This window comes from Ylistrum balloti, unplaced genomic scaffold, assembly GCF_031769215.1.
Source record: "Ylistrum balloti isolate Yb309-2 unplaced genomic scaffold, AGI_CSIRO_Ybal_v1 Utg370000, whole genome shotgun sequence".
In the NCBI taxonomy this organism is placed as follows: domain Eukaryota; kingdom Metazoa; phylum Mollusca; class Bivalvia; order Pectinida; family Pectinidae; genus Ylistrum; species Ylistrum balloti.
In genome coordinates this window covers 592169-610988 of record NW_026782078.1, presented here as the reverse complement: position 1 = coordinate 610988, position 18820 = coordinate 592169, and the positions used below count along the sequence as shown (strand labels likewise).

At 36.0% G+C, this 18820-nt stretch overlaps 1 protein-coding gene across 1 annotated transcript; it reads right to left on the bottom strand.

Annotated features, from left to right (window-relative positions):
* Window positions 1-5844: 5844 nt before the first annotated feature.
* Window positions 5845-16862, bottom strand: LOC132548074 (dorsal-ventral patterning tolloid-like protein 1). The gene is made up of 6 exons (XM_060211898.1): window positions 16855-16862; window positions 9580-9764; window positions 7979-8200; window positions 7593-7730; window positions 6098-6333; window positions 5845-5922 (listed from the first exon to the last, which is right to left on the bottom strand). The coding sequence occupies exons 1-6, from the start codon at window positions 16860-16862 to the stop codon at window positions 5845-5847; spliced, it is 867 nt and encodes a 288-aa protein (XP_060067881.1).
* Window positions 16863-18820: the final 1958 nt, after the last annotated feature.

Below are 18820 nucleotides of genomic sequence, written 5' to 3'. Positions count from 1 at the left end.
ATTATAGCGAAAATGAAAAATCATAATTATAATCGTCGTCATTCATGCATTGTTATTATTATTATTGTTGAATGTCTATCATCTATGTCGTCATCAGCTGCTAACCTAGATATTTTCCTGAAACGAAATTATCAAGGACAACATTTTATCCTTCTATACGTAATCCATGTCTGGAATATTTCTGCATCCCAAACCTATAGTATTTACATGTTGCAGTTGATTTGATATTCAAGGACTTCCCGGATAGAAAGTTAGACGGGTTTGATTCTTGTTAGTATACCTGTTGGTTTCGTTGTTGTTTTCCTTGTTCTCATTTGGGAACGTGATATTACATATTTGTATTGATCAAGATTTGCATGTTGGAATTTTCTTTGTAATTTTTGTGCCGATAGGATGTCTAGGGTGTATGTGATTCCGGCATTAAGTACAATTTTGAAGTCAAATTCGTGTACCTAGACATTATTGTGTAAATATGATATTTGAGGATTGTATTTAGTTCATTGCATTTTGGAATATATTAATATCTTGAAGAACGGCATAGGTGTACAAGTACAATATCAGATAAAATTGTTGTTACGTAAACCTTTCGAAGCGGAAGGTCAGTGATGTTCCTGAATTGTAAGTCGTTTTGTCCTACATGGGATCCTAATCTTGGTTTATCGAGAGAAGTATGTACAATGTAGGTCATCACTTGCTAAACAGTTATCAGGTATGGCTGGCGTAAAGTGATAAAACATGCGCACGAAATAAATACAAGCAGACAATGAAAACACGATCAAAAGAACAACACATTGATATCATTTAATTAAAGAAAGGACTTTTTAAAAGGTAAAACGAATGAGAGGAGATGATGACAATAAATAATGATCGCGATTGGTTTCGCATTACATGCACGCTAAGCACTAATTCATTTGAAAAGTTGCATGATTCAGAAAACATACCATTGAACTTGACACGCGTTTAGATATAAAATAAAATAAAAGTTATTGCCCGATGGGTTTATTGCGCCCCTCCGTCTATATTTGGCGATCGATTCGGTCACCTGTGATGTTGTTCCTTTTCCTGCTTTTTTTTTTACAAATCTTTACATCTCAAGTATCACCGACGTGTCAAAGAATGACGAAACACTATGATGCAATTCATCAATAGATTTCTGATACTGAAGTTTAGGATATTGTAACTACATTACACCCAGTTTAGACTATTCCTTGTGCAGTTTATTTATAATCAATTTGTGAAATAATGAATATTCTAATAGTAGAAACACTTACATTTTTTCATCTATTCACTCATGTTACACTCGCAAATTAGAACAAGGTATACAACAACGGAACCAATAGGCAAACTAACGAGCATCAAATACATCCAGCTTGATGTCGCACACGAGTTTGTCAGTCAGTTGACGATTTCTTGTACGAAAATCGTGATAATTGAAGCAGGCCGTTAAATATCGAATAAACTGTGACATGTAAATACCATAAGTTGGAGATACAGGATTGTTGCTATCCAGAAATGGTTATCTCACAATAGGGAAATCAAAATCATCACGTTTATCATACAACTTGATGGAAAGCTGTCCATGTTGGTTTCGTTGCTGGAAAAGATCGAGATAAGCAGCTGATGTAGAAGAGTCTGTCGAATCTTTATTTCCAGTTCTGGTGGATATATACGATGGACGTAGTCAATAATTTTCTTATTATCTAAAGCTCAGACGACATCAATATATATCATGATTAAATTAAACGACTTCCCAAGGTCTTTGTGACCTGTTTTAATAAGTTCTTCAATAAATTCAGTCTCATATGAAAACAATAACAAGTCAGCCAACAGAGGGGAGCGGTTGGTTCCCTAGGTATGCCAATAATCTGTAGGAAGATCTTACCACCAGACTCGACGAAGATGTTGTTAACCAAATACTCGATTATTTTTATAATTTCGTCCATTCGAGGTAACGTACCCTACCAAATCTAAATTAGGGTTAAGAAAGCTCTACCAAATACTTGAAGTAAAAAGCGGTTAGTACTTGATATGAAAGACAAGGTCAATTGTAAGATTTGTATATTAATCTGTTCAATTTTGTTGACTGCCATGTAATAGAAAATTTAAGTTATATGTATTATTTAACAGAAGAGATCAATAACATCTATAATAGCTAATAAGTTCTGTCCTCTTATTGGTGTAGGCTATGCAGTATAGGAAATAATTAAGTTGGTCCTCATTTTGATAACCACAAGAGCGAGTAGAGTATTCAGTATTGAGGGGCAACTTGGTGAAAAATTTTATACATAAGTATATGATAATTTCTTCGTTTTTGATGGTATCCACACTAATTTCTTAAAAATAATTGAATGACTCGTGCCTTTTCTGACATCAGTTATCATTCTAATATTGGTTTGATGAAAATAGTGTAAATGGTTTCAAATGATTTTATATTTCAGTGATGTATTGATTCTTTTACATGGTTTGTTATAGATAGTATCAACAAGGTCCCCTTAGCTACCAAAATTATTTAGTTTAACACTGTTTGTGTTCTTTTACGTTGTTTTTTTTTATTATAGTGTTGTGTGTTTTACTGATTGTTAGAGATGAACATTTTTGCAGGATTAAAATCTATGCCCCATCTATCAGAAATCTCATGTTTTCATGAAATCGGAGATTTAAGAAGATTGCACATAAGACGCACAGGTAAATAACACTTTTTAAGTTCAATTCATAAAATCATGGAAATTAAGGAAATATTGTAAATACATGATTTTGGCATGGGAATTGAATGGGAGATCAGATCGTAAAGAACAGCGCAGATTGAGAATCCAAGGAGAAAAGAACGTTTTGATATATCTTTGTAGCAGGGTGTAAGTTATCGACGAAAGATCGCCATATGTCACATGTAATAAGATAGAATAGTAATGAAAAAATAACGTGATCCCATGAATTACAATAGGATGTCTCCATATATGTTTAATAAGGTAGCATGGCATGCTAACGTCTCAACAGATCCATGTTACAAATATATTGAATTAAAACGACTTACCTGCGGTTTACTTGCAGTATTCACATTTATAAGGGTGAAAACCAGTAAACTTAAGAAAGTTCGGAGATGCATGTCTGTAGAGTTCCGTCTAACAGGTAAAACTGAAAACCATCCCACGTTGTGTCAACGTGTCCAACGACTTTTTATCTTAACTAGGAAGTTGCAATGTAGGTGTACAGGTCATAACGTATTTTATCAAAACACGCTTTAATCATAAGCACAAACTAGAAAGAAATTTTCTCGTTATCGACTGCTTCAAGTATCCACTGGAGATAGTAGACTGGCGACATATTTGTTAAAAACTCTTAATCCAAATCTACCCGGTACAAGTGCATGTATCAACCGGTCACAAGTATCATCCCAATTCAATGTCATGAACTAGAACACGCCTATGGGAATCATAGTAGTCACTGAAGCGACGATAATAGTATGGCATGGTTTGAGTTTTGTGACACGTAAAACATTGTTTTAAGCAAACTTTAATTTGTTGAAACACCAATGTCTTTTTAGTATAGCAAAAGGCTATACCTGTACCTGTTTTGTTTTAGACATATCTTTTTGTTTGTATTCGTGTTAATCCATGGGTCTTTTCGCACAATCATTCGTATAGGTTTGCTCTGATTTTACGGCTGATAATCCTACATGTCACGTCGAAAACTTTATAATCATGTATAACAAGTTAGACTTGTTTACGGTATTTAGATCTGTCAAACTATTTGCCATTAAAATCAATAAAAGAAAACAAGAAAATACCAACATGTCAACAAAATCATAATCCAAATTCAAGTTCCTTAAAACTAAGTATTAACAGAAGAAATATTTACACGGAAACCCCCGAAAAAGTACAAGGAGAATTATATCAGGTGTTCGGGAAGATTAAGCGTCTTTTGCTTTATCGACGACACCCGCCATGTAAACTTTGGTCAATCCAAGTAAGTAATGACACTTTCTCAAATGAGAACAAAGTATACAACAACCAACAGACAAACTAACGAGCATCCAACGCGTCCAGCTTCAAACTGCATAAAGAAATGGACTAGTTCTTAATGAGAACAATAATAAAAAAATAATAAAACTTCAAAATTTTTATCAACCTGCATCATTTGAAACCCCGTGTTCCGAGTATGTCCGTTATTTGACGACTTCTTGCACCTAAATCCTGATAATGAGAGCAGGCCCCTGAATATCGAATCAATGCGACATGTGAACACCATAGGTTGGGATGCAGGTATGTTACTATCCCAAAATGGAAAATTTACAATAGGGAAATTAAAACCACGTTTATCATACAGCTTAGTGGAAAACTATCTTTGTTGGTTTCATTGAAGGCGAAGATCGAGATAAACGACTGATGTAGAAGAGTGTTATATCTGGTAAATAATACGTTGGACGTGGTCAATAAATTTCTTGTTATCTAAAGACCAGACGTCATCAATATATCTGGAAGTGAAATTAAACGCCTTTGCAAGGTCTTTGAGACCTGTTTTGATAAGGTCTCTAATAAATTTCTTTCTCGTGTGAAAAGAAGTCAGCCTAATTCGTTGAAACTAGGACAGAATACTGACACAAGAAAGATTTACACGATTCCCAACAGTTCAAGGTGTTCTCACGAAAGCGTCTTCGGCTTCTCTGACAACACATGTCATGTAAACCTTAATCAATCAAAGTATGTGATGTCATGTTCTCAAATGAGAACAAGGTATACAACAACAAAACCAAACAGAAAGCCAATGAGCAGCTTCGTATCAAAATTAGATGTGTTCCACTAGGGTAATGAAGATTCACAGTTACTCCCCGCATAACACTTTGTAACGGGGTGAGAATAAGGACCAACATTAATCAGACAGATGAATACTTTTATTTCCTAATTTGCGGAAATGTAAGATATAATTCTGGTGTATGTGCTGGTCCATATTAGCTGTATTCAGTTATTTTTTTGTTGTTTTGGTTTTCCCCCAAACATGTATCGACCATTCAACACAATCTTAATTCAAACTCGATAACGAAAAATAAACGAGGTTAATACATAAGCAAAGTGAGGAATTACATAGTGTCTTTGAAGAAAGATTAGGACTCCAGAAAAGTAAGCGTTTTCAGCTTCATCAACGCCATCCAAAATGAACATTTGGTCCAATGAAGAAATTACACAAAACGCAGAGACGGTCACATAGACAAGCATTCTGAAGAGGATCGTAGACGTCTTGTTTAATCACAGGAGGAACTTTAATATTTCTCAAGGAGTTCATAACGGTGACCTTATAATGATACATGCTTTTTATCAACCTGTATCTTGTGAAACCCTCGGTTATAAATGTTACTGTCGGTTTTTTATCAACACCTTTACCTACAATTGTGAAATCGGGAATAGTCTTTAGACAAATTACATGCGATATCCAAACATCATAGGTTGGAAAATTACGGAGATCACTATCTAGAAAAGGGAAAAACTCACAGTACAGAAATTTCAAATATCACGTTTATGATTCAACTTTAACTGGCTATCGTTGTGAGATAAGATGTGTGTCCTTGATTTCATGTTCAGGGAAATATCAAGTTAGTGGATTTCTGGTCGTTAAAATGTAATACGCCTTCAGCACAAGATTGAGATTGAAAGCAATTGGAAAATGTTTAATAGCAATGACAGAAGACATTTTATTTAATCATACATATTAAAGTTTAGTTTGATTAAATCATTTGAAGTATGTCTACTTCAGATACAACACTTAATAGTCTTTCGTTTCCTTTCATCTCAAGGCAACGTTTGAACACTGTGACTACAGAATTAACATACATATCCCCTCCTGTGGATTACATTAGACATTGGGGGTGACGACGAGATTGTCCACAGCCAGTACATCTTCTCCCCACAGGATGTGAGCTTTCAGAACCAACTGTAAACAAATAAGTATTAAATACTAGTAGTTAATTCATTTTCACTGATAAATAATAATTGTATTTCATGTAAATTATCATATCATTATTATTATTACAATAAATAGCGCTCATGGTTTAAAACTCGGATTTATTTAGCTAAGATTTGTTAATACAAACTATATTTAATCTTACGTTCCATTCGGCAAGTGAAGTGTACGTCACATTGAGGTTTTCCCATTGCCCACGCTGGCTTGGTTTTAAGTGGTCGAATCTCGAGGTGTCTGTTCCCATCTTCATCTCAATGAAGGATTTTATCGCATTAGAGAAAGTGGCGATACATACATCCACAGAAATACTGAAGTTACCCGGCGGTAAGGGGAGCTTACTCGTCCATTTGGCGCCGTGCAGGACAGTCAAGGTGTAAATATCTAGTGAAGTAGGTACATATGCATGATGATTCTTTATAATACATGTATATTTACTCTACAAACAGAAACCAAAAGAACTTTAAACCGACAGCTTAAAGAAGTTTCATCACTGACGAATTTTGGAAAAGTAGAACGGAAATGTCTAAAAATCAAGTATTTCGATAAAGATCTAATATCTACTTAACATGAAAGACTTTGGGGAGTTTTCTAGACCCCACTTAGGCTTGTAAAAATGTTAAAAAATGCTTTTAATTGCTACTATATGAATTATCATTTCAATTAATTATTTTAGTCATGTTAGCAGGCAATTGTCGGCTTTATTAGTAAATAAGTTCAAATATCTGGCCATTTTCTTTTATTATTTTCTTGGTGTTTTCTTTCTTTAGTTTAAACATATTTATTTTCAAAAGATAGACAAAGGATTTGGCACAAGTTATTACAATTTATCAACGCCTTCTCCTAATATTCATTTTAAATGACGTTACATGGGCATCAACATCTCTTGCTGGGTTTAATATAGTGTTCTTTCTACAAATGGAAGGTCATTAATGCAACTATCAGTACCTGTATCACGTCTGTAGTTATCAACGTATCAATTAACCTTCCAGTCTAACACTACAACATGGCTGTCTTAATTAACCTCCCGATTTAACACTACAACATGGCTGTCTTAATTAACCTCCCGATCAAACACTATAACATGGCTGTCTTAATTAATCTCCCGATCTAACACTACAACATGGCTGTCTTAATTAACCTTCCAATCTAACACTACAACATGGCTGTCTTAATTAACCTCCCGATCTAACACTACAACATGGCTGTCTTAATTAACCTCCCGATCTAACACTACAACATGGCTGCCTTAATTAACCTTCCAATCTAACACTATAACATGGCTGTCTTAATTAACCTCCCGATCTAACACTACAACATGGCTGCCTTAATTAACCTTCCAATCTAACACTAAAACATGGCTGTCTTAATTAACCTTCCAATCTAACACTACAACATGGCTGTCTTAATTAACCTCCCGATCTAACACTATAACATGGCTGTCTTAATTAACCTCCCGATCTAACACTATAACATGGCTGTCTTAATTAACCTCCCGATCTAACACTACAACATGGCTGTTTTAATTAAGCTCCCGATCTAACATTACAATACGGCTGTCTTAATTAACCTCCCGATCTAACACTACAACATGGTTGTCTTAATTAACCTTCCGATCTAACACTACAGCATGGCTGTCTTACCAGTGCTGTTTTTATAACAGTCCCTTTTCATGTAAACCGGGAGATCCTCAGAGCTGTTGTGCCATTGCGGGTAGAACTTATCAAACGCTTCTTGTTTAAAAAGATTGAGCTGGCCTCGAAACATTGCGTAGCCTGAAATGGAAAAAGACACAAATAGAAAATTGAACGCGGCAATAGTATCTTGTCTTAGGAGGTATATATAAATAAGTTAGGATTGATGAACATGATTTAACGATTTGATAAATCATTTGAAACGATTCTTGTTTCAGCAAAATACAATCAGCACAACTTTCCCCCTAAATATAGATTAAAAACCTATTGTTAAATTAAGAGTATTAATTTCAATAACATAACAATAAGGCGTGTGTGGCTACTATATATTTTACCTTTCGCACATGAGTACAACATCTGTACTTTACGCACGTCATAGTAGCTGAGGACGGTGTTTTCGCCAAATCCGACTTCAGTCACGTTGGTTGTAATGGTAGGCAATGACGTATTTTTAGCGTAAGCGTACTGTCCGTAGTGGGTAATGGAGTGGAAATCGTACGGAAACCCAAACTGATTTGTATTGTTGGAGGTTAACCTCTTGAAAGATTTCCTCACATCTGAAATAACATTTCTGAGTAAAAACGAAGTCATAACACAGCTACATTTGTGAAAAAAAAACCCGTGATTGATCAACAAAATATGAGAAATCAAAAATAAAGAATTTATTCAAACATATTGCACAACAGGCTTATCTGGATCTTTATTATGCATTCACAACTGCTTATAATCGGTGTACTTACCGTCCTGCATTTTGTCCATGTGTACCTGTATGTACTGGTCCTTGTCTCTGGTGTACTTACCGTCCTGTATGTTGTCCATGAGTACCTGTATGTACTGGTCCCTGTCTCTGGTGTACTTACCGTCCTGTACGTTGTCCATGTGTACCTGTATGTACTGGTCCTTGTCTCTGGTGTAATAACCGTCATGTACATTGTCCATGTGTACCTGTATGTACTGGTCCCTGTCTCTGGTGTACTTACCGTCCTGTACATTGTCCATGTGTACCTGTATGTACTGGTCCCTGTCTCTGGTGTACTTACCGTCATGTATGTTGTCCATGTGTACCTGTATGTACTGTTCCCTGTCTCTGGTGTACTTACCGTCCTGTACGTTGTCCATGTGTACCTGTATGTACTGGTCCCTGTCTCTGGTGTACTTACCGTCTTGTACGTTGTCCATGTGTACCTGTATGTACTGGTCCCTGTCTCTGGTGTACTTACCAGCCTGTACGTTATCCATGTGTACCTGTATGTACTGGTCCCTGTCTCTGGTGTACTTACCAGCCTGTACGTTATCCATGTGTACCTGTATGTACTGGTCCCTGTCTCTGGTGTACTTACCAGCCTGTACGTTGTCCATGTGTACCTGTATGTACTGGTCCCTGTCTGGTGTACTTACCGTCCTGTACGTTGTCCATGTGTACCTGTATGTACTGGTCCCTGTCTCTGGTGTACTTACCGTCCTGTACGTTGTCCATGTGTACCTGTATGTACTGGTCCCTGTCTCTGGTGTACTTACCAGCCTGTACGTTATCCATGTGTACCTGTATGTACTGGTCCCTGTCTCTGGTGTACTTACCGTCCTGTACGTTGTCCATGTGTACCTGTATGTACTGGTCCCTGTCTCTGGTGTACTTACCAGCCTGTACGTTATCCATGTGTACCTGTATGTACTGGTCCCTGTCTCTGGTGTACTTACCGTCCTGTACGTTGTCCATGTGTACCTGTATGTACTGGTCCCTGTCTCTGGTGTACTTACCGTCCTGTACGTTGTCCATGTGTACCTGTATGTACTGGTCCTTGTCTCTGGTGTACTTACCGTCCTGTACGTTATCCATGTGTACTTGTATGTACTGGTCCATGTCTCTGGTGTACTTACCGTCCTGTACGTTATCCATGTGTACTTGTATGTACTGGTCCCTGTCTGGTGTACTTACCGTCCTGTACGTTATCCATGTGTACTTGTATGTACTGGTCCCTGTCAGGTCTTTGATGTTCATGGAATAGTCCTATTATTACTAGCAGTGACGTTGTTATATTTCTTTTGTTCTTACAGTCCGTTCTTAAGTATAGGAACTCACGCCCCGATCCTGTGGATGTTTCATCCTTCTCTATACAAAGCCTAATAAACAGGAATGCTTCAGACAGTACATGTTATATATGTTGAATAATAATTTCTTTCGAGTGATAGAAACAATATCGTTACATCTGGTCCTCTGTCGAGGGTTTCACTACATTTTGTGACAAAGAGTTGGAGAATATCACAAACCTAATGACACTCAGATATACCGAACTATATCATATCACTATCTTATATTGAGCAGAAATATTCTACATTAATGCATATTTTCTTTATTTTAGTTAATTGATTTCAGGGCAATTGAAATAATTAAATATGATATTCCTCAAAATCACATCCATCTTTAGAATTCAATTTTTTTTAGTATTCCCAAATTTTTTATACATCGCTGATAAAATTTCGCAATTAGAACGCATTGTAGACAAACATGTTATATGATTATATGAAATATATACACCCGAAAAAGTTTCCCTCCTTATTACTTTAAGATAACCTCTAATCAGAGACTTGTCTAATTTAACATATGTATTTCTTTACACACTTATATTGTCACATACGTAATTGCCAACATGGATAGATTGATGCCATGTTTCCGTCTGAGATGATTTAACTACATGTACTTGTGTATATCTAATATTATGTAATAAACAAGTGAAAGTAGGAAAATGGCATAAGTATACAATTCATACACTGTATACTATAGCTGGTTCGGTGTGCAAAAATATATACAGGTTCTACGTCCAATGTTATGGCCTCTTGGTGTTTCTGTGGACGATACGTGGAAAACAACAACTTATAAAGGGCCTTCGGTGTCCATCGGCCGGAGGAATTATCGAGACACCTAAATTTACCATTATACTTTATAACTCTGTCTTCGTTTTATGTTCTATATATGTGGTGTAACATGCAATATATTGTGTCTTTATAAATGGGAAAATTGCCACGACAATTTAACAATTTACTTGTCAATACTGTCGTTATTACTTCATTCGTCATATATCTATTCAAGTAATTTGCATTCCACGAACATACTATCGATATTAATATATATATATATACATGGTAACACAAGTCACGATCTGCGCCACCAAATCACCAAGCCAAGAATTTCGACAACAGTCTAACCAACTAACCCCCTCCCCTGTACAAGGTACAGCGTATTTACGATTACAAGTTTTCATGAAGAAATTTCATATATTAGTTCATGCATGTAGTTTGTATACGCGTTACTCCGACCTACAACTGTAGAAAACTTTTATCATCAAAGGTGTTCAATATTCTATAATGTAATAAAAGATTTTTATATCGTTCATATTTATGTAACCACAATTTTCCGGCGATGAATTAAAATATATGAAGTATTTTGAATGTATATAATAGAAGAGAATTTAGGGGAAATACTGACTGGACGTTGTTAAATTCACTTCTATTAATATGCAATCTTAGTTTGAATCAAATTATTAACTGCTGCCAAGTTTGTTTTAATATTATTTCACTGCAATCCAGGAGTACATGTATGATGGTTTCTGCTTCTTGTACATCAATCATATTTGTCGCAATGTGTCACCTCTATATAGATTTAAAATATGCATTTAAAGATAAGATTCTATTTTATCATATGTATTGAAACCTTTGCATTTTTGAAGTTTTGACAAGATTGCCATCTTAGTTTTTCAAATTACGGTGTCGCTGTGCGATATCAAAACTGCCATTGGATAATTCTATCCATAAATAGTTAAAAGCTATTCAGCGTCCCTGTCGTCATAACGATGGTCATAACGTCATTATGTCTCGTTTACAGTACCGCAGACAGATACAACCAATATCCGACTTATCAGAACACGTGGTTTTAGAAGGTAATATAAACTCGATAAGGAGGTAAATGGCTGTGTCTCGTAAGGATGGAATTTATGTACTACGGTCATTCAGTGATGACTTTGTAAGTTTGTGACTTACAGGACAGTACTGGTAAACCAATTGTCAGTCGTATTTTTCACTGGGGATATTTGGACGCCATCATTTATCTACCGCCCTTATAAATTTATACTGATCTTATTTTCCATAACTTTAAATGTTATCAATTTTTTTCCAAATAGACATGGAAATACCCTGTGTCTACCATCAGATTTCTTTTTCGTTTAGCAGCTACCGCAAAGCAAAAACAAACTATGTTATAAGGCTTGCCTCCCGTGAAAACAGATTTCCCCCGCGTGGAATGCTGTTTTCAATCCAACATGTCTAGATTTGAGAGAAAATGTTTGAATATTTGGTCCATGTATATCAGCTGTTTGTTACTTTTATCAGGTAGATATTCTCACAGTGTAGGACAGATTTCAAACGTAACTATATTCTTGTTTGTCTTATTCAATAAGACATATTCAGAATGTATTTTATTTCATAAGTTAAACAAACCCCGAGTCAGTATCCCTAATGTACATGTAGTGGCCTTCCCCGCTCCTTTTCCTGAATGAGATACAGGTGTTGTGTCCCTCCACATTGACCGCCTGTTCTATCTCTCTCATTGACTGCTCCAGGAGGTCACGTTGAGGCTGTTCTGTGTATGGTCAAAGTTTACTTATTTTAGTGAAAGTAGTGAGTGTAAATGAACAATGTTTTAGAATACTGACAGAGTAATGTATATTTGTACATAGCATGTGCTGTGATCGTTCATTCAGTCATTCATAGAAATTTAAAAAAAAATCTCACGTGCGTTTTAAAATCGTGGAAAAAATTCTGAAATGTTTTAGATATCTAGCATTTAAAGATACAACTGTTACACGGTTTATCAATGAGTGCTCTTATTCACAAATCCCTCGAAACTCTTTGTTGTATGTTTCTCCGTCAGCTACGTATATATGCCACAAATGATAGTATTCCAGATAAATCCTGGAATATTGTGATCCACAAATGATAGTGTTCCCGATAAATCCTGGGATATTGTGATCCACAAATGATAGTATTCTAGATAAATCCTGGAATATATGATCCACAAATGATAGTGTTCCAGATGAATCCTGGAATATTGTGATCCACAAATGATAGTGTTCCCGATAAATCCTGGAATATTGTGATCCACAAATGATAGTGTCCCCGATAAATCCTGGAATATTGTGATCCACAAATGATAGTGTTCCAGATGAATCCTGGAATATATGATCCACAAATGATAGTGTTCCCGATAAATTCTGGAATATTGTGATCCACAAATGATAGTGTTCCCGATAAATTCTGGAATATTGTGATCCACAAATGATATTGTTCCCGATAAATCCTGGAATATTGTGATCCACAAATGATAGTGTTCCCGATAAATCCTGGAATATTGTGATCCACAAATGATAGTGTTCCCGATAAATCCTGGGATATATGATCCACAAATGATAGTGTTCCCGATAATTCCTGGAATATTGTGATCCACAAATGATAGTGTTCCCGATAAATCCTGGAATATTGTGATCCACAAATGATAGTATTACCGATAAATCCTGGAATATTGTGATCCACAAATGATAGTGTTCCCGATAAATCCTGGGATATATGATCCACAAATGATAGTGTTCCCGATAAATCCTTGGATATTGTCATCCACAAATGATAGTGTTCCCGATAAATCCTGGGATATATGATCCACAAATGATAGTGTTCCCGATAATTCCTGGAATATTGTGATCCACAAATGATAGTGTTCCCGATAAATCCTGGAATATTGTGATCCACAAATGATAGTATTACCGATAAATCCTGGAATATTGTGATCCACAAATGATAGTGTTCCCGATAAATCCTGGGATATATGATCCACAAATGATAGTGTTCCCGATAATTCCTGGAATATTGTGATCCACAAATGATAGTGTTCCCGATAAATCCTGGAATATTGTGATCCACAAATGATAGTATTACCGATAAATCCTGGAATATTGTGATCCACAAATGATAGTGTTCCCGATAAATCCTGGAATATTGTGATCCACAAATGATAGTGTTCCCGATAAATCCTGGAATATTGTGATCCACAAATGATAGTGTTCCCGATAAATCCTGGATTTATGATCCACAAATAAGCAATAAACAAACACCGATAATAAAATCATGAACTTTATTCTCCAGAAAGTTGACCGTGTTGTTCACAGGCGATTAATAGCAAGGCATGATAACTCTATCAACGTTCCTCCAACATCAACCTCAGAAATACGTGTATTGAAGACAAATTGATTTTGACGTGAATTGTATTGGTTGAAAATTCAAGTGCCTTTCATCAAATTGTCATTTTATACAGTATACATACTCATATAAAGACCATAAGTTAGGGACCACCGTACCTTAGATTGGGTAAGAATGTTTTTTTCACCAAGCCACACAAATGTCAACTATTGTAAAAAAATATATCAACTTTAAATACAGAATGAGCACGTTTATGTTTTACTAATAATACACAAACAAACACTGCTTTAGGTGGCAAAGGTACCCACTTAAATATATTTTTAAGACAGTTGAAACAAGAAATATTCACACTGAAATTGATCATCCTTAATTTACGACGAAGTGTATATATTCATATATTAATGTATCACTGCCTGTAAATGCAAACTGATTATTTACATGTCTACATACTTTACGTTATTGAAGATAATTTAATTTGTCACCAAATTGACTAGCGATTATACTCTGGTATTCAACTATCGACCAACTGACACTTACCAATATTTGAATTTATCTTATAGCTGATTGGTCTGCTGTGTGAACCGACGTTCCATGGTATTGGCTGGTTGATTCTCGAGGTTCTCAACTGTAAATTAACAGTTTAAGATGATCATCTGTTCCATTCTATTCATAAATGTATATTAGTACTTTAGTCGTTTGTTACTATTTTAGTCGTTTGTTTCTATTTTCGTCATTTGTTTCTATTTTCGTCGTTTGTTACTATTTTCGTCGTTTGTTACTATTTTCGTCGTTTGTTACTATTTTCGTCGTTTGTTACTATTTTCGTCGTTTGTTTCTATTTTCGACGTTTGTTACTATTTTCGACGTTTGTTACTATTTTCGACGTTTGTTACTATTTTCGTTGTTTGTTTCTATTTTCGTCGAATGTTTTTCATAGTGCGTATTTATTACATTGTACTGATGTTTTTCTCTTCACGTCAAATGTGTTGATAAAACTTCGATTTATATATAAAAAATCAATAAACAAAATTGTCATTCTGAACAAACGTAGAAATAACAAGAAATTTAAATGGTTACATATTCAGTATCTGTCGCCGAAATATTTATATAGTTTCAATACAACAATAGTTTTTCATCTATGAATTAATGAATATCCCAAATACGAAACATGTCTTGAAAGTGATGTAGATAATCTAAAACATTGTAGGTCGGAAATAGGACAACTTCATAATAACGAATCTGATAAAAAAATATCAGGATGGTGACGGAACTCGTGAGTATAAAATGAGGAGGTGTGAAATGTTTTTTGTTTGGGATTCAAACTTTTATTCGGCACATAATCATATTGACTGGAGTGTAATATCTGTGCTTGGCTACATCATTTCAAATCGGTGACTAAAATAAACCGCGCTGCGGTTGCACATACATAAGATAAATTCATAAATATTTTCGTGTATAATCACTAAATGTGCATATATGGGTTTGCTAGTGACTGATTAAACTTTCAAACAGTGGTTGCGGAATACTGATATCGGTAGAAAATGTAACTCGATCGAGCATTGAGTTACAGGTTTAATTTAAGAACACTCCATGTGTATATAGTTTATATGAAAATAAAAGGATATAACGTTATCTACATCCTTGAGCTATGATAATACCAGACGATGATGCATAAGACCCACCCGACAAAGGAAACACACCAGCATTAATATATAAATTAGTAGTTTAAAATGTATAATCCTCTCTTGTTTTTCGTATCTTTCAGGAAGTTATAGAAACGAACGTTAAATAGTTTGTTTCACACAATTATTGGAAATAGGAATAGGACATGCAAATAGAATAATTACATGTAGAAGTTATAGGAAGTTAAATAACGTCACACAACCTCGGAGATACATATAGAATAATTATATGTAGAAGTTATAGGAAGTTAAATAACGTCACACAACCTCGGAGATACATATAGAATAATTATATGTAGAAGTTATAGGAAGTTAAATAACGTCACACAACCTCGGAGATACATATAGAATAATTATATGTAGAAGTTATAGGAAGTTAAATAACGTCACACAACCTCGGAGATACATATAGAATAATTACATGTAGGAGTTATAGGAAGTTAAATAACGTCACACAACCTCGGAGATACATATAGAATAATTACATGTAGAAGTTATAGGAAGTTAAATAACGTCACACAACCTCGGAGATACATATAGAATAATTACATGTAGAAGTTATAGGAAGTTAAATAACGTCACACAACCTCGGAGATACATATAGAATAATTATATGTAGAAAATATAGGAAGTTAAATAACGTCACACAACCTCGGAGATACATATAGAATAATTATATGTAGAAGTTATAGGAAGTTAAATAACGTCACACAACCTCGGAGATACATATAGAATAATTACATGTAGAAGTTATAGGAAGTTAAATAACGTCACACAACCTCGGAGATACATATAGAATAATTATATGTATAAGTTATAGGACGTTAAATGACGTCACACAATAATAACAGTTATAAGTCAATCCAGACTCCACTCAGGGACGACATAAAGAGAAAAAAGATGGTCAGCTGGCATAGTGGAAGCGACACACCTTTCAGCTAAGATTTCGGGGTTTGATTACCGGAACGGATTGGGTCATCTGACCGGTTTCCTCCGACGTATACTGGTCCCAGACAGCAAGTCCCCTCGCGCTCTTGCACTCGGGCCAATAACAGTGATAAATATAAGTTGGAATAGTTTTCTCAATTATGTTATATACATTATATATATTCATATTGTTTCTTTCTTGTTTTTGATTGTGTTTTATTTTTTTTTCTTCCAAAAAAATATGTTTAACAGCTGCAATGACAAACTTATGTGCCAATTTATATTGATCATATCATAAATCGTTTGATTTATTCAACATTAATTCAACAAAATTGAAATCACGGAATAATGTACCTTACCTGCACATTCGCTAGTACTTGTACAGTCCACAACAGTACACAGAAATATTTTGGGTAAAACATTATTATGATGTGAGTTGAGCACGCTCACCAACACAAACATATGCAGTTGTGAGTCTAGCATTCAAGTAAAACGTTAAAATAACACCAGGAAGTACAGGTCAATAAAGACACTCTGGTAACAGAGCTATGCAGCATTGAGATCGCTGTTATCTTCATTTTGTTTATTTAAGATTTTTACGTTTTCAATGTGATCGGAGTCGTAATAGGACGATTGTTTAGGGAAGCACCAACAACCAGGGTCATCTAAGGACGGGTGTCTATGGCGACACCAACAACCAGGGTCATCTGAGGACCGGTGTCTATGGCGACACCAACAACCAGGGTCATCTGAGGACGGGTGTCTATGGCGACACCAACACCCAAGGTCATGTAAGGACGGGTGTCTATGGCGACACCAACACCCAAGGTCATGTAAGGACGGGTGTCTATGGCGACACCAACAACCAGGGTCATCTGAGGACGGGTGTCTATGGCGTCACCAACACCCAAGGTCATGTAAGGACGGGTGTCTATGGCGACACCAACACCCAAGGTCATGTAAGGACGGGTGTCTATGGCGACACCAACAACCAGGGTCATCTGAGGACGGGTGTCTATGGCGACACCAACAACCAGGGTCATCTGAGGACGGGTGTCTATGGCGACACCAACACCCAAGGTCATGTAAGGACGGGTGTCTATGGCGACACCAACACCCAAGGTCATGTAAGGACGGGTGTCTATGGCGACACCAACACCCAGTGTCATCTGAGGACGGGTGTCTATGGCGACACCAACACCCAGGGTCATCTGAGGACGGGTGTCTGCGGCGAGACCAACAAACAGGGGCATTTGAAGACATGTGTCTAGGAGACATCAACACCAAGGCTATATGTGGACGGGTGTTTAGGACGACATCAACATCCAGTGTTAAATGAAGACGATTATCTAGTAAGCCATCAATACCTAGGGTCATTTCCGGATGGATGTCTAGTTGGACGTCAACACCCAGGGTAATTTAGGACAGGTGTCTAAGGTGAAACGTCACTGTACATATGCAATTTGAGGACAGGTGTCTCAAGGGACACCATGGGAGAAGAAAAAATCTGTGATTTAATGTGGGTAGCAAATTACTTCGGTCTCACAGACGTTTCCTCAGAAATAATAGTAATTAAAAACACTATTACTATTCCAATTTAATGTCATTTGAACAGTGTCACATTTCATCTGTGCTTCCTCTGTTACCGTACTATACAAGCTGTATTCTCTAGGGACCAAAAAGTATTGTTTAATGCTTTCTGTTACTTCTCTAAACCTTCAATCTGGTTACAGAGATACTTGTAGAGAGTAATGTGTGAAGAAAGGCATTACTGGAAGACGACACGTTCAACTTGAACCAAACAATTCCTCGTTCATCTTATTTCATGCATCTACATTGATATTCATATATGTCTGTTGGTATTACGGGCATCTATTATTATCACAATCGATATTTTATCAATTAAGACTCGATTTAAGAAATGGGGCAAACTATCATAAGCAAACTGCCTTTTTCTCACTAAATGATAACAAGACGGGTTCTAACGTACACGTATTGTGTCGTGATCTTCGGAAAATATTTTGCTATCGATTGCAGTCAATCACAGATAACAGCGAAATTTATTTACGTTGTAGCACCGAGCTGCCCCTTGCTAACGATAAACGTTTTCTTCCTGGTCGTGTTTACTGCTGAATGTTATATAGAGTTATGTTTGTAACTCTTCACGAAGATGTTTTCGACAGTCTTGTGTGTTTTGTTGTGTGCTACAGAAGTAATTGCACATGCAATGGTAAGTTATATAATCACAATGTTCAGTTATATCAGCATTTCAATTTCATATTCCATCATGCACATTATTGGGGACAATCTGTATTCAAAGAAGTG

Excerpts from the sequence above, each read along its gene's own strand:
- LOC132548074 (XM_060211898.1), bottom strand. Across the intron at positions 7,731-7,978 it reads GTTGTACTCATGTGCGAAAG|TTTCAGGCTACGCAATGTTT; the intron begins GTAAAATATATA and ends TGTCTTTTTCCA. Across the intron at positions 6,334-7,592 it reads CTGTTATAAAAACAGCACTG|ATATTTACACCTTGACTGTC; the intron begins GTAAGACAGCCA and ends CTACTTCACTAG.